The 15,159-nt window shown below is 49.6% G+C and overlaps 1 protein-coding gene across 4 annotated transcripts in view; it reads right to left on the bottom strand.

The window, feature by feature from the left end:
• Positions 1 to 41: 41 nt before the first annotated feature.
• lrp1ab (low density lipoprotein receptor-related protein 1Ab) overlaps positions 42 to 15,159 on the bottom strand; it is a 64,387-nt gene continuing 49,269 nt past the window's right edge. For 2 of the 4 annotated variants that reach the window (XM_029157402.3, XM_029157403.3), the window contains exons 43-90: positions 14,941 to 15,145; positions 14,638 to 14,830; positions 14,423 to 14,548; positions 14,206 to 14,334; positions 13,966 to 14,085; positions 13,731 to 13,844; positions 13,482 to 13,631; positions 13,271 to 13,393; positions 13,026 to 13,142; positions 12,804 to 12,932; positions 12,599 to 12,724; positions 12,349 to 12,489; positions 12,011 to 12,198; positions 11,392 to 11,575; positions 11,215 to 11,300; positions 11,018 to 11,137; positions 10,751 to 10,938; positions 10,470 to 10,675; positions 9,569 to 9,757; positions 9,212 to 9,360; positions 8,902 to 8,995; positions 8,650 to 8,766; positions 8,437 to 8,556; positions 8,194 to 8,316; positions 7,986 to 8,111; positions 7,780 to 7,896; positions 6,972 to 7,078; positions 6,755 to 6,887; positions 6,540 to 6,662; positions 6,319 to 6,441; positions 6,100 to 6,237; positions 5,868 to 6,005; positions 5,671 to 5,790; positions 5,296 to 5,588; positions 5,038 to 5,216; positions 4,838 to 4,944; positions 4,606 to 4,725; positions 4,336 to 4,512; positions 4,120 to 4,260; positions 3,842 to 4,015; positions 3,609 to 3,770; positions 3,362 to 3,530; positions 3,180 to 3,281; positions 3,021 to 3,094; positions 2,844 to 2,937; positions 2,683 to 2,721; positions 1,902 to 2,046; positions 42 to 1,788 (exon numbers count right to left, since the gene is read on the bottom strand). In XM_029157402.3, coding sequence (XP_029013235.1) covers positions 1,651 to 1,788; positions 1,902 to 2,046; positions 2,683 to 2,721; positions 2,844 to 2,937; positions 3,021 to 3,094; positions 3,180 to 3,281; positions 3,362 to 3,530; positions 3,609 to 3,770; positions 3,842 to 4,015; positions 4,120 to 4,260; positions 4,336 to 4,512; positions 4,606 to 4,725; positions 4,838 to 4,944; positions 5,038 to 5,216; positions 5,296 to 5,588; positions 5,671 to 5,790; positions 5,868 to 6,005; positions 6,100 to 6,237; positions 6,319 to 6,441; positions 6,540 to 6,662; positions 6,755 to 6,887; positions 6,972 to 7,078; positions 7,780 to 7,896; positions 7,986 to 8,111; positions 8,194 to 8,316; positions 8,437 to 8,556; positions 8,650 to 8,766; positions 8,902 to 8,995; positions 9,212 to 9,360; positions 9,569 to 9,757; positions 10,470 to 10,675; positions 10,751 to 10,938; positions 11,018 to 11,137; positions 11,215 to 11,300; positions 11,392 to 11,575; positions 12,011 to 12,198; positions 12,349 to 12,489; positions 12,599 to 12,724; positions 12,804 to 12,932; positions 13,026 to 13,142; positions 13,271 to 13,393; positions 13,482 to 13,631; positions 13,731 to 13,844; positions 13,966 to 14,085; positions 14,206 to 14,334; positions 14,423 to 14,548; positions 14,638 to 14,830; positions 14,941 to 15,145 — 6,676 coding nt within the window. In that variant the 3' untranslated portion in view covers positions 42 to 1,650. The remainder of the gene's footprint in view (positions 1,789 to 1,901; positions 2,047 to 2,682; positions 2,722 to 2,843; positions 2,938 to 3,020; positions 3,095 to 3,179; positions 3,282 to 3,361; positions 3,531 to 3,608; positions 3,771 to 3,841; positions 4,016 to 4,119; positions 4,261 to 4,335; positions 4,513 to 4,605; positions 4,726 to 4,837; positions 4,945 to 5,037; positions 5,217 to 5,295; positions 5,589 to 5,670; positions 5,791 to 5,867; positions 6,006 to 6,099; positions 6,238 to 6,318; positions 6,442 to 6,539; positions 6,663 to 6,754; positions 6,888 to 6,971; positions 7,079 to 7,779; positions 7,897 to 7,985; positions 8,112 to 8,193; positions 8,317 to 8,436; positions 8,557 to 8,649; positions 8,767 to 8,901; positions 8,996 to 9,211; positions 9,361 to 9,568; positions 9,758 to 10,469; positions 10,676 to 10,750; positions 10,939 to 11,017; positions 11,138 to 11,214; positions 11,301 to 11,391; positions 11,576 to 12,010; positions 12,199 to 12,348; positions 12,490 to 12,598; positions 12,725 to 12,803; positions 12,933 to 13,025; positions 13,143 to 13,270; positions 13,394 to 13,481; positions 13,632 to 13,730; positions 13,845 to 13,965; positions 14,086 to 14,205; positions 14,335 to 14,422; positions 14,549 to 14,637; positions 14,831 to 14,940; positions 15,146 to 15,159) is intronic. The other 2 variants (XM_029157404.3, XM_029157405.3) reach the window with 1 other exon arrangement.

Here is a 15,159-nt window from a genome sequence, read left to right as displayed (position 1 = left end):
TGTATCCGCTCCATCTTTCCAAATGATCAACAGAGCCGCTGTACATTTCTACTATAAAAATCCATTTAATTTCTTATATCAAAAAGAAACTGAATCATAACAAAACAATCAGAACCACAAATATCCATGTGGGTTTTGCCACCAACAGAAATTCTCAGACTGAAAACTGATTGTTCTAATTTACATGGTCAGGTGGAAAAAAACCCCAACAAAACCAAAAAAGTGAATACTGTTAACAGAGAGGGGCGAAGCCAGAACGTTTCCTCTAAGATGGCTGATTGAGAGCACCGTGCAAAATGATGAGCTCAGACGCAGTGGCGAGCCGTGAGACACAGAGAAAGCAACACTCCCGAGACTAGAAACCAGGCGGACAGACAGGTGTTAGCATTAGCAGCAAAGCAAAGGAACTAACGAAGGAATGCTTATCAGGAAGATGATCAGGCTCCTTCCTGAGCAAGTTAACGATGAGCAACCTAAATTACATGTCCATGTAAATACATAGTACAGCAAAAACGAATCTCCCAGACGTCCGTACCATCAGTCTCCCTGGCCCTTCCTGACAGTACATTTACAATCAAAAGACAAAGAACAAAAGCGAAACGGAACCATTCTCAGCTAATAACTTGACGCGGATGTTTTTTCAGTGATGACTGGAAATTCACAAAGGTTCGCCATCACCCCCGAAAGCCTTTCTAGAAGTCTCAGAGCAAAATCCAGCTCCTGCCCAAAGTGTCCTGCGGTAGGCTAAACCAAGGCCACGAATATCCATCCCAGACTTGGAATGTGGATTTTATTACAATCATCTTCTTCCAGCGCATTCGCACAACGACTCATTCACTGCTGACACAAAGTACGTCAACTATAGAATTAATAAAAAAAATGTTAAAAAGTACAGACTGCTATTTCTTACTGATGTTGGTATTCCTGGGTATATTTTCAAGACACTTGTTAATAGGTTTATATATGCAAATATATATATATATAACTTTAGTCTGTGCAAGGAGATAAAAGACAATCACTTAAATGTAGTTGTTTGAGACAACAGAACAGATGCTGTCTGCGATGCCGAGTCCTCCGTGTGTACATGTGCAGTTAAACGTTAACTCGTTTCTCCCTTTAGACCTCCAGCAGCAAACATACATATACACACAATGTGAAAGACTAAGCCCAACCAGCATCCAGGAAGCATTCATAGTAAGCACTGACTCGCTCAGTAAAAACAAAGACTTGGCAACTCGTTCTAGGATGGAACAATATTTTTTTCCCCCTATACAATTCATACAAAAATAAAAAAATTTAATTGTTCCACTGCCAATTGTATCTATCTTTTACATTTGCACAGAGGTAGTGGCTATATGCGTGAGAAGGGAGGGAGAGTTGTGAGAAGGTGAGCAAAATTAAAAAGAACTGAATAAATGTCTATAAAATGGTTTCCTTTTTCATCAACAGAGGCTTTTTGTCAAAGAACAAAATATAATACTGCAATCACTTAAAAAAGTAGTCCTTCATTTTTTTTTTACATTTTATACAGTGTTCTCGCTTCGTTGTTGCTTTTCTTGTCAGTTGATAAAGGCATAAGATGATGGAGCTCGCCGGCTCAGCACTGGGTCGGGCAGGGCAGTATTAGCAGAGTTCAATCCGGGCCGAGCTCTACGCCAGCGGGTCGCTCATGTCCTCGTCGCCCTGGGAGAGCAGCTCCTTCTTCTCGTCCGTGCTGGCCAGAGAGTTGCGGCTGTTGTGGGCGCCCATGTACAGGGTGGCGTACACTGGGTTGGTGAAGTTGGTGGGCTGCGGAGCAAAGAAGACCACACGGCCGCTCAGAAGCTATTTCTCAGACAAGCCAACATTTCTCCACCTCTTCTTAGTTCACGGAGTTCAGGGGCAGAGCTTTTGACTGTTACCTTGTCTGGGTCCAAAGCAAAGTCTGAATCCAGGAGCTCCCCAGCGTCGTCGTCAGGGTCTCCTTCGTAGATCTTATAGGCAGGGTTGCCAATCTCAACATTCATGGCTCCATTTGTCATTCGGTGGTGCTGGAAGCCCTTGGCGCTGCGGAGGAAACAAAGGCAGGCAAGCCACGTAAGCAACAGACGGGGCGCTTGCTTTAAAGGATCATTTTGGGAGAAACCATAAATTAAACAAGTCACAGTGGCTGAAAGGTTGTGTAACTTTGCAAAAACCAGGCACTGACTCAGCACCAGCAACAGACAGACCAACACAACACACGCTAAAAGGCAGTCAAATGGGCTTTTTTGTGAAAAAGCCATTTGATCAAACCCAGAGAATAAACGGCAGCATGTCTAACGAGGAGAATGCTGGACTTTCACAAAGCAAACGTGTGTTTGCAAGCAATTCGGGTTTTTTTACGGATGCACAATTGTATTATTCACTATGCAAGCATATAACTCAACCGCAACATTATCACATGTAAACAAGGGAACGTATGGAAACAAGACAGTCCGTTTGTTTGTGCATCGCTGGCAAAATTGCTTCTGATAAGAATAGGTCCCTGCGTGGCTGCGTTGGAAACCCCGTAGAGGCAAACATGGCAGGCAAGGACAAAACAGACAGGTTCCTTCAGTGACCAACATAATGGACAAATGGACGGACAAAAGACATGTTAAATCGACTGGGTATTGGGGAGGAGTGGGGGGACAAGTGAATTATGTAACCCTATGGAGTTACCGCGAGGACTGAGAACGAGATTTGCCCGGCCATAGAGACCTGGGAGACAGGAAATAGGTGGTTATCAAAAGGTAGGGGAGAAAGTGAAGCTAGGCAGCAAGAGTGTGAGGAGCAGACGAAGCTGAAGTTGGAGTAAAATGCGCCTAGAAGCGGCGACCTACCCGCGCATTCTCCGCTTGTACCACAAGATGGCGCCAGCCGCCAGCAGAGCCAGTAATACCAGCAGGAGCACTGGGATGACGATGGAGGCAGTACCTGCGAGACAGCACATAATGGGAGCAAATGGGACCCCAGGGCATCATTTAACCGACAACCGCGGCAGGACGCGAGCGACTTACTTCCACTGGAAGTAGAGGAATCTACAGAGGCAGCTGCGACGTCGCATCGGTAGCCTGTCCATCCAACAGGACACCTGGACACAGGCAGCCGGTCACATGTGGCCGTTTATTGGACAGAGTGAAAGGCGGAAGGTACAAGAGGTGGGTGTCGGGTCTTACGTGCACTGCGGCAGCAGCGTGCGAGGGTTGACTGAGCATTGTCCCTTCGTGCAGTAGTCCAAACAGGAGTAGCAGCTGGGTTGAATCCGGCCGTTAGGACAACTGCACACAGAAACAAGCGGGTTTATAGCAGCATTATGGCCGTCGCCGTGGGGAGGAGTCAGGTGTTACAGGATACCCACGTGCAGGAAACCTCCGCTGTAGACGACAAACACTGCCCTGAGCCACAGAACAGACACTTGTCCAGCTCACACTGGCGCCCGATGTACTGGCGAGTGCATGAGCAGAGCTTGGTGCTGTTGGCCGTCTCCAAGCAGGTGCCACCGTTCTGACAGAACCCCTCACATTTACCTGGGGATGAAAGGAGAGGAATGAGAACGGTCACGCGAGCCCCGCGGTGCCGTCCCGGCTGGATGCGCTGCCACTTACTGAACTGGCACTGGTCTCCCTGGTACTCGGACGGGCAGCTGCAGGTCGGCTGGTTTCCCATGCTCACCGAGCAGTTGCCGCCGTGCAGGCAGTAGTCCTGACAAGTGTGGCGGGTGCAGGTGGGTCCCGTGAAGCCTTTGGGGCATCTGCAGGTTGGAGCACCTGCAGCACGGCATTAAAAGTAAATCTCGGGGCCTGTGATAGGGTGAGATAACGTCGGATCGGCGTCCTACCTGTATGAGAAGCAGCGCAGGTGCCCCCGTTCTTGCAGTAGTCCCGGCACTGGTTGATCTCACATCTCTCCCCCGTGTAGCTGGGCTGGCAGCGACACTTGGCGACCTGATGGGCATTGAGGAAGCAGCTCCCACCGTTCTGACACTGAACATCGCAGGGCCCTGAGGGGGGAGCTGGGGAACAACCACAAGCGACCGACACGTGAATGCAAAGCGAGCAGGAACGTGTCGCAGCGCAGGTCTACTGCCAGGAGCGCGCTGCGTGTGCCAAGGCTTACCGAACGGCGACTGGGAGGGGCTCGGCCTCTCTGCGCACGTGCCGTTGTCGGCCACGTAGTTGTTGGGGCAGGTGCACACTGGTCCACTGGGGCTGAGCAGACACAGCCACTCACACTTCTTCCTGTCGCACGGGTTGGTAACTGGTGCACAAAGACGCCATGCGTTCAGTAAGAAGCCTGCGGTATCCAACCATCACCGTGCATCAACACACTCACTCTCTGGCTGCTTGTAACGGTGGTACAGGACTATGTCGGTAGCGTGGTTGATGCCTGTGGTGAGATTCTCCATGGGGCCTTTGCCAAACTTGTTGACCCGGAAGACAAAGTTGTTGACATACGTGACCCCATAAATGTTGTCCTCAAAGATGTCTATGCTGAATGGATGCAGCAAGTCTGCAAATCAAAGAACATGGAACATGCTTAGAAATGTAAACATGTAGGTCAGATGTTAGGACTATTTTGCCCGCAGTTTGGTTTTCACTCAACTGTTTTTAATTCCAGAGGCGGCAATGACAGGATCTGAGCCGTCCAGACGCACGCTGCCGATCACTGAGAGCTTAGCATCAGCCCAGTACAGGCGCTCGTTGAAGTAGTCCACAGCCAAACCTGTGCAGGCGGAACGGAAGAGCTATCAGATCAACACATGACAAGCTGCATCAGAAGCTTGTGTCTCTGTTAGGCCTTAAGGGCAACTCTCACTCTGCTCACAGGTACCAACCTGTGGGCCACTGGATGTTTTCATGGACCAGAGTTTGTCTCAGAGTTCCGTCCATGGCCGCGGTCTCAATTTTAGGGTGGTTGCCCCAGTCTGTCCAGTACATGGTGCTGGGACAAAACACACGGTTTGAACATGAAATAAGAGAAAAAGCTGCAGAGTGAATGACATATTTATATGACGGTGTCATAATGATGACAAACCCTCTCTGTGGATCCACTACGATTGCATAAGGCTCGTCTATCATGCCAGAGATGAGAGTCTTGCAGTGTTGGCCTGACATCTGAGCAACTTCTATTACATCTCGACCAGAATCGGTCCAGTAGAGGTTCCCAGCCACCCAGTCCACCGCTATACCGCGAGGCATCTTCAGCTCTTTGATCTGGACACGAACAGGAAGGATTCACGTTTGTGTCTGAGACACCAGGGGGACGGGTTGTGTTTCTGCAGGCCAGCATTACCTCCAGGTTGGTGATCCTGCCCTCGCTCTGACGGCGATCGCGGTGGGAGTTGGAGTTGGAGGACGATGACGAGGACGTGGACAGTCCTGGAAGTTCGTAGGAGGAGATGCGGCCCGTGTGCCAATTGGTCCAGAAGATGCGGTTGGTTTTGACGTGCAGGTCCATGGCGTCGATTCGCACGCTGGCGTCCCCCTGGAAGACCTGCTCATAGCGCCAGTTGGGCATCCCGGGGTCCAGGCTGCGGATTTCATTGTCGTCGGCTATGTAGAGAATCTGTTGACTGCTGTTCATGTCTGAAAGCACAGGAGCAAAGGTCACAGAGTGTCAACATAGTCCGGTCTTTCTTACGTGAAGGGAGAAGCTTGTGGTCCTCACTGTCAGCCTTGCAGGTGTCGTGGATCTTGGTGAAGTGTCTGTGGCAGCTGCATTTGTAGGAACCTTTGGTGTTGTTACAAATGTGGGAACAGACGCCGAATTGCAGGCATTCATTTTTATCTGAAAGACACAGGTGAGTAATGTTTTTTAGACTTTGGATTAAACCTTTGACTTGACAAGGCAGGTTCAGCGTTTACCTCCACAGGTGCGGTACCCTATCTTCTGGAAGCCTGGTTTGCAGGAGCAGAAAGAGTCTGTGCCATTTGTGACACAATGGGTCTCATCTCCATCACCGCACTGTGTTCTGTTGCTCCTACAGTCATTTAGTTTCGTGTCTGAAAATACAAATAGAACTAGTAATGAATTATTTTCATTTTAAGCACCAGAGACCTTAAACTGTCACATCTAATAAATGAACAATAAAGGCACCTGTCTTGCAGTTCATCTCATCAGAGCCGTAGTCTTCACAGTCATTGAAGAAATTACAGCGCAGAGTGGAGCTGATGCATCTGCCGTTGGCACACAGGAACTCATCCTTCTCACATGTGGGAACAGCTGGAGGGGCCTCTGTGGACACGCAGAACCACATCGCACTTAAAGAAAGTCGGGGCTGACGTTCCCACCCACTCACAACGACCCTCGACCTACCGCAGTTCAGTTCGTCCGACTTGTCGCCGCAGTTGTCGACACCGTCGCACCTCTTCGACACCTGCAGGCACACGCGATCGTTTTGGCAGCGGAAAGCCCTGGTGGGAGGACACTGGAACTTCCCTGGCGACCAAGCGAGGACACGAAAGAGGACGAGGATCAGAGGAGGATCGCATCAGAGCGACGACCCAGCACGTACGGGAGTCAGCGGGGGCACTCACTGCATTGTTCAGGGCTCTCATCAGAGTTGTCCCCACAGTCATCCTCCCCATCACACTTCCAGGCGTGGGGTTTGCACAAGGTGTTGTTACACTGGAACTCATCATGGGGGCAGTAACGTCCAGCTAGAAGCAGGAAAAGTGGCATTTTATTACAGGGGCAACTTCAGGATTAAAAACAGAACTCATATCTAAATAAGAGACAAACGTGTACGTACCTGCACTGCCACAGTTCTCCTCATCGCTGCCGTCCATGCAGTCAGGATCAGCATCGCAGCGCCAGCGGATGGGGATGCAGTGTCCGTTCTTACACTGGTACTGGTCATTGTCACACTTCAGGTCACAGCCATTCTGTGCAAACAGAGGATCAGCTTTTAGTTCGACTCAATACCTGTAAGGTTTGCTTCCAATAATCATCATGAACCATGTAGGAACCTCATCAGATCCATCAGCGCAGTCATGGTCTCCATCACACTTCCACCTCCCAGCAATGCAGCGGCCGTTTGTGCAGGCGAACTCGCTCTCAGAACACTGCCGGGGCACTAGAGAAGAAGAGGAAAGGGTCACGTTCATGTGTTGCTCACATATTGCCATTAGTTTTGCAATGGATAATACATTTTCATCCACACCCATTTTAGCCACGTTTGATTTGCTGCTTTAAAACACATTAATTTAACTCATAATGTTACTGACACCCCCAGAACTGAAGCTGCCCCGAAATACAGAAATGAAGTAAACGAAGCACAAACACAAGTGTTAAATGAATAAACAGACTGTACACAACAGACAAGATGTTGTGAGAGTATGCAGTAAGTCTAGAGATTATTGTGTTTTGTTCATTTTTGACATGGTGTTAATACAAATAGAAATAGTGTTTTGTAGAGTCTAATTTAAAACTCAAGATTTGAGTTGCTCTGCTTGCAGGCTCTCACAGGTAGGTGGGGGGGGGTCACAGTGGGACAAGAGCATGAGAATGGAGGGGTGACACTGAATATGACACACATGCCTCTTTTAGGATGGACTCACTTACCTCTGGCTCACGCCAACAGGACAGTATGAAATTAAACAAATATCAGATGAGGTGAGATGCGTCAGAAATGACAGTGAGCAGATGTTAATGCCGAACACAATAGTATTATAAGGTTAAGGTGAGTATGTTATCGTTGAGGAAGCACACGTATGTGTAACAGGGTGAGATAACAGACGATGGGGACTTTGTTCTCAAGCTTAATGTGGCTCATACTGCAGTTGTCTTCATCCGAGTTGTCCCCGCAGTCGTTGTCGTAGTCGCACTGCCAGCGGCCGGGAACGCAGCGGTTGTTCTTGCACCGAAACTGGTACGGCTCACACGTCCTCTCAGCTGTTTACAGAAAAGGCTTTCTTTAGCACAAACAGTGCAACTTCATTCATTCATCACTTTCAACACTTTATTTTGCAGGACTTTCGTACCACACTCCTCCTTTGGTTCATCCGAGGCGTCGCCGCAGTCGTCCTCGCCGTCACACTTCCAGCGAGCAGGAATGCAGCGTCCTGAGTCTTTACACCGGAACTCATCCACACCGCAAGTCATCTGAGCTGCGGACGGGGACATTTTGGTCGTGGTGACACAGAGCACTAATCAGGATGACTACACGCTGGTACAGGAGAGGAGGCATACTGCAGTTGGTGGGCTCATCCGATCCATCCACACAGTCGTTGTCACGGTCGCACACCCACACGCGAGGGATGCAGCGTTTGGTGATGGCGCACTGGAACTGGGTGGACGCACACGTCACTTCAGCTGTGAAACCAAATAGGAAGAGTGGCGGCGTCAAAGAGAGAAGCAAAACTTGATGCACTGAGCGTTCAGTGGCACCAAGTGTTCTGCAGCTGCGTTATATGTGGCAAAGCCTCTACTCACGGCAGTCCTTCTCGTCCTCCCCTTCACCACAGTTGTCCTGGCCGTTGCAGCGGAAGATGCCGGGGATGCAGCGGCTTGGGTGGGAGCATTTGAACTGGCTGGGCAGGCAAACGTGAATATCTGCAGGGAAAACCATGCGAATGGCTCAACAGTCGAGCGGCGACGGTGCCGTTCAGGCGGTGGCGAGGACGGCGGGTACAAAAAAGGACGTACCGCAGTTGGCCTCGTCTGAGTTGTCCTGACAGTCGTTGTCTCCATCGCAGATGTAGGCAGGGTTGGTGCAGATGCCGGTGCCGCACTGGAACTGCCCTGGCCGGCATTTGAATTCAGCTGTCAAGGACATGAATGCGTAGGTGTTCAGAAATGACACTCAACTCATGTCACAGTGTTTATTAGTGCAGAATCCTCTTTTTGCGGGGGTTAGATTTAAAACTGATTGCACCATGCCCGCGTCTCAATGCTTACGACAGTCTGCTGGCTCGTCCGACCGGTCCCCGCAGTCGTCCTCGGTGTCACACTTCCACCAGAAGGGAATGCACTTATCATTTTTGCAGACAAACTGTAGCAGGGAAAAACAGATTAATCAAAAACCGGCTGAGAGGGCAAAGCACCAGAGACCTGCTGCCTAAGTGCTGTAGCACTGGGCAAAGAGCCAGATGTCCCCAGACAATCAACCGGAGTGAGCAGTTTATCAAAGACGCCACAGCCGCACATGAGAATATGAAAAGTCCCGTATCATGTGTTCATACTGAAGATGCCTGAACAGGATCCCCACCTGACTGGCTGTGCAGTTGGACATGCAGGTGCGCTGGTCGTGGGCGAGGTAGAAGTTAGTGGGACAGGCACATTTGTAGCCCCCACCAGGAGACAGGAGGCAGAGGTTGCTGCAGCCGCCGTTGTTTGTCTGACACGGGTGGTTGAGCACTGACAGACGGACGGAAAGGACACGTTTCAAGGCCTGAGAGCCGCGTTTGAACAGTATGACTGATGTTTTATGATACTTGGTTTGAGATTAGATCAGCAAATGATGCCTTTGCATTATATCTCAAATTGTAACTGAGCATCACTAGATGAAACACAAAACGCTCAAATAGAATCCAAAGTTAAATAGAATTTCTGTTGTTGGCCGTACCCTCAGGCTGACGATAGGGGTGGTAAATGTGGATGTCCATGGGCCGGTGCAGGGTGCTGATCAGCGTGGTCTTGTTGGTGCCCAGAGTCTTGTGAGCTCTGTTAATGGATTTCGTCTCCCAGTCGGTCCAATAGATGTACTCCTCGAACAGAGTCATGGCAAAAATGTGGGGGATGTCATTGCCGAGAACTGTGAAGCAACACAAAGAGAGCGTCACGTCGCTGTTCAGTCACACTGATGATTTACCACGTTTCTATGAGTCTCAAATTTGTATTGTCAACCTGTCATTTCTTATTCCTGCTGATGCTGCTGCCACACACACACACATGCTACTAAACACACATGGGAGCAACGCTGGCTCCAGCGTATCTGTGATGTAATGGGCTACAGCTCATTTGACTTTACACTAATTGCACTGTGCCCCGCTCCCATGTACCTGTCGTTCCATGTGTTTGCTCACAGTGTCTGATGCCGGGACTTTAGGGACAGCAACCATTGTGAGTTGTAAAGCCTTGCTATCCAACAACATGCACACGCTGAAGAATACGTACGAAGCACAAGCACCTTGTCATTAAGTGACCGCAATTAACGCATCGATTTTGAAGATTGGCTCCAAACAATTATAAAACAACGGCAGCGGTTTTACAACACATCAGTGAACTAAAATATTAAATTAACACGCCCTTTGGACATTCCTTATCTGAATTCAAACAGGCGGAGACTTGCGCCGCAAACACACTGACGTTGTGTGTTGTATGTATCAAAGGAGGGATGAAGCTAATACAAGATAGACGGCTTTGAACATTCGAATAAAGCTCTCTTTGTGTCGCTGTAGACACATCTCAAACAGTCTTACGTACAGTAGTGAGTCTGTGTCACTGTGTGTGAGCGCGCACTGCACCTATGTGTCTGCTGGTGCCGTCCAGACTGGCAAACTCGATGCAGTCCTCTCTGGCATCAGCCCAGTATATGCGGTCGTTGATGAAGTCCAGCGTGAGTCCGTTGGGCCAAGAGATCTTATCCTCTATGATGACACTTCTGTTGGTGCCATCCATCCCAATCCTCCCAATGTGCGGGTTGTCACCCCAGTCTGACCAGTACAGGTACCTGAGGAGCAGAGCAGTACTGTTGCAGTGGGGCTCATCAGCGGTTTACCAACAGCTGATAGACGTTCTTTCTCACCCATAGCGCACGTCCACAGCCACGGCGCGGGGCTCCCGCAGGCCGCTGTTGACCAGCATGGTCCTGTAGGCCCCGTTCAGCTTCGACACCTCAATTGTGTCCCTGCCTTTGTCACACCAGTACAAGTTCCCACCGACCCAGTCCACTGCTAATCCATCTGGATTGCTCAAAGAGGTCCTGTGTAAAACCTGGCAGAGCAGCGAATCACAGGGTTAAACATGAAGTCAGACGCTCACGCGACTGCACGCAGGTGGAAGCGCGGCTGACCTCCATGTTGCTGCCGTTCATACGCATGCGTCGAATCATGCTGCCCTGAGTGGTCACATCTGTCCAGTAGATCATCTGCTCTGCGTAATGGAAGTCTAGAGCCACAGCATTATTCAGACCCTGAAACACAGTATTTAGTTATTTAAGTTCACAGATGCTCAGAACAAGGAGAATTCACTGGGTGGTGTTGTTCCCACCTGTTTTATGAGAGTGTAGTTTGAACCATCCAGGTTGATCTTCCTCAGGTAGTACCGGTTAGCAAAGATCAAGTAAGGCTCCTCCTCTGCATTCAAGTCCCAGACACAAAACATGCTTTAAGTCTGAAAAGCCTGTGAGCTATCAGCAAAATGCAAAAAAAACACATGGCTGCTTACCAGATGTGGACTTGCAGATGGTGGGGTCATTGGGGCTGAGTTCAAAGCCATCCACACAGAGACAGTGGAAACTCCCGTGTGTGTTGATGCAGCGCTGGGAGCAGGGGTAGGTGGTGGTGCACTCATCTATGTCCACGCACGTCTTCCCATCTCGCTTCAGCTGGAATCCAGGGTGACACCGGCACTGAAAGCAGGAGACACACAGGGAGACGTGAGACGGTTCCCAGCAAAGCTGCACAAATAGCAACGGTTCTCGTTTGCTGACTCGCCCTGAAACTGTCGGTGAAGTCGCTTTATGTACAATCACTGCGTGAGTATGCACTTAAAATGTAGAGTCAAACATTGTTGCTTATAATAAGCTTAAACTCCAGCCTCAACACCACAGACATGAGGGTTCACACTGAGTTCAAGCTGCTGGAAGACCGCCCCCCGCTTTCACGAAACAGTGCCAAAACAGGCTTCGTCTTACATAACCACATGCCTGCAGTGGGCGCACAACTCGCTCTCTTAAGATCCTTCCCTCCATCGGTAACACCATGCGCAGCATGTGCCTTAAAGGTGACCGACTGCCACAAGACACATCAGGAAGTTTATGGAGCGTAGAGTATAGAGCAGTTACCTTGAAGCCGATCTTGAGGTCATCGCACAGCTGAGAGCAGCCGCTCAGCTTGCTGTGGAGACACTCGTTGATGAAGCAGTTGAGCTCATCGGAGCCATCGCCGCAGTCGTCGTTGCGGTCGCACAGCAGCGTCTCATTCAGACACTTGCCATTATGACACACGAAGGCTGATTCATTACAGGTCCGCTCTGAAATCATAAGCATGTCGCATTTTACGTTAGAGTCACCTTGGAGCGGGACGCAGCTCGTTTCTCGGTCCATCTCATCTATTTCTCATCTGATGAAATGTACCACATTCGCTTGAGACAGGAATTAAAAGGGGTGATTTTGATGCCTACCCAAGTCTGTGCAGTGAGGGTTCTTGGGAGCTTCATCAGAGTGATCTCGACAGTCAAACTCTCCGTCACACTCCCATTTCTTCTGGTTCAGGCAGCGGCCGTTGGCGCATCGGAACTCATCGGGACCGCACGTCGGGTATTCTACGGCCGAACGAGACAACCTCTGTTGGCCGCGCAGCTAAAACAAGCGCTAATCACACCCTCACGCTGGTCTGTTGGCAGGTTTCCCCCTTTTAAGATCCACACTCACCACATTCTGGAGATTCATCAGAGCCGTCCGAGCAGTCAAAGTCATGATCGCACACAAAATGCTTGGGGATGCACAGCCTGTTCTGGCACATGAACTCGTTGGCATCACAAGTGTTGTTGGTGTACGCTGGACCCAGAGGAGAAACAAGTTAATAAACAGTCCTGAACCTGTGTCGTGGGATTTTACATGTGTGGATCCCACTCACTGCAGCCGGCTTTGACGCTCTCGTCAGCTCCATCAGGACAGTCCCTGTCTCCGTCGCACTTCCAGCGTTGAGGCACACACATGTGGGAGCCCGGACACTGGAAAGCCTCAGGACTGCAGGTCTTGAATTCTGCAAACATTAGGGGTAATGTTATGTGATGACACAACATGTACCATCAACCACTGATTGTTAGAGTCACTTTGGTGAGTGCGGGCCACTTACTGCAGTTCTGGCCTTCATCAGAACCGTCACCACAGTCGTCAGAGCCGTCACACACCCAGTGGTTGGAAATGCAGCGGTGGTTCCCACATTCAAACTGGGTGGACGTACAAAACTTGTCTGCGGACGAAGCCAGAAGGATCTCAGAAATAATTGATACTGAACCGCAAGTAACGTTTTTCCATGAGCTGTCTAAAGAAAAACAATCTGCCTAATGTGATTTATAAAAAACTCTTAGAAAAACTGACCACAGTGCGTCTCATCGGCACCGTTCTCACAGTCATTCTCCTTGTCGCAGGTCCAGCTCATTGGAATGCAGCGGCCACTTGGACAAGCGAAGAAGTTGACTGGACATTTGAGCTTTCGTTTCTCTGCAAGACGACGGGAAACACGACATAGAAGCGTTTAAGAAAGAAATCAGGAAGATTCTAAAAAAAAAGTTAAAAACACAGCAGGAACCTGGGCAGTTTCTCTCGTCAGAAAAGTCTCCGCAGTCATTGTTGCCGTCGCACACCCAGGAGGAGAGATAACAGAGGGTGGTTTTCTCACAGCTCTGGAAGGAGGCTCCTTTCACACCCAGGCGGAAAAAGCGGGAGCAGTCGGTAGGTTCTGGGAATAACGGATAAGGAATTACACAAAGAATCGTGCAAGTGTTACTGGAAAGGACACTCAAAGAAAACATGGTTGAAACACACAAAGTCCACTTACGACAGTTCATCTCATCACTGGCATCCTCACAGTTGACCACCTGGTCACAGCGGCTGTAGTTAGAGATGCATTTCCCATCTTTGCACTGGAACTCTCCTACTTTGCACAGAGTCACTGCAGGACGCACAATTAATTATACAAATGTTTAGAATTTTCAAGGAGGATGAATCTGATATTATACATGTGATAGTATATTATATTATATTTTCTGTTGCATCCAGCATACAGTACTTACTATTACAGGGCAGTTCATCTGAATGGTCTCCACAGTCATCTGTGCCATCACACCAAAACTTGTGCTCAATGCAGCGGCCATTCATGCAGTGCCTGTAGCCTTTCTTGCAAATTCGATTCGCTTGAGAGGAAAAACAGGGATTAGAATTAGCCGAAGAGCAGAGTTCTGGTTTGGACTGTACCATCCGGTAACAACTGTGTAATAAACCATTACTGGGTCGATGAGCGCATAAAAACTCACCACAGTAAGACTGCTTCTCATCTGACTTGTCCTTGCAGTGGGCCATGCCATCACAGGTCAGGCTGTAGTTGATGCAGTCGCCGTTTCCACACTCGAAGTTATCCACACCTCCACATGACATGTTCAGAGCTGGTGGGGTACAAACATGTGGATTACACCCTATCCTATCTCATTCGAGTGGAGCTGGACTAAAGACCTTCAATTGTGGTTCTCTTACAAGAGCAGGTGTTGTCCTCCAGAAGTTTTCTGTCTCCACGGCAACTGCAGTTGACTCGTCCATCAGACGTGGGCAGACACAGGTCCTGGCAACCGCCGTTATTGGTTCGACAAGGGGAAAACTCACCTGAGAAACGCGTAACACAGGAGGGTGAAGAGTTGAGTTTACTTCACTTCTCAGTTGGACGAATGATCTTCACGGTAAAAACTACTCACAACTGTTGGTGTCATTAGCGACAGCGATGATGCCCATGGGCTGCTGAGGGATGTCAGCGCGCAGGACCTTCATTTCTCCTCCTGTGTATTTGTCGGCTCTGAGCACCGCCCTCCTGACCCAGTCCGTCCAGAAGATGTAATCTCCATACACAGCCAGGCCAAACGGATGGACGGGCTCGTTCTTCAGCAGGACCTGAGGCAGAGCGTTACAGGCATGAGTTCCCACAACGCTGAAATGCAACTTCTTCTCTTCATGCTTTTCTTTAAAGCAAAAACCGGATCAAATAACAAGCGACGCCTTACGTAGCGGTTGCTGCCATCATATTCGCAGCGCTCGATCTTGTCCAAGGTGGCGTCGGAGAAGTAGAGCTTCTCAGCGCGGTGATCTATTGCCAGGCCGTTGGGGGTTCTGATGTCACTGCCGATGATCACCAGCACATTGGCTCCATTCAGAGAGGCCCTCATGATGCTGGGGGCCTGCTCGTTCCAGTTGGTCCAGAACATGAGGCTAGTGGGAGCAGA

This window comes from Betta splendens, chromosome 7, assembly GCF_900634795.4.
Source record: "Betta splendens chromosome 7, fBetSpl5.4, whole genome shotgun sequence".
Lineage (NCBI taxonomy): Eukaryota > Metazoa > Chordata > Actinopteri > Anabantiformes > Osphronemidae > Betta > Betta splendens.
The sequence above is the reverse complement of the archived record's forward strand: the minus strand, read 5'-3'. Positions and strand labels throughout refer to the sequence as shown.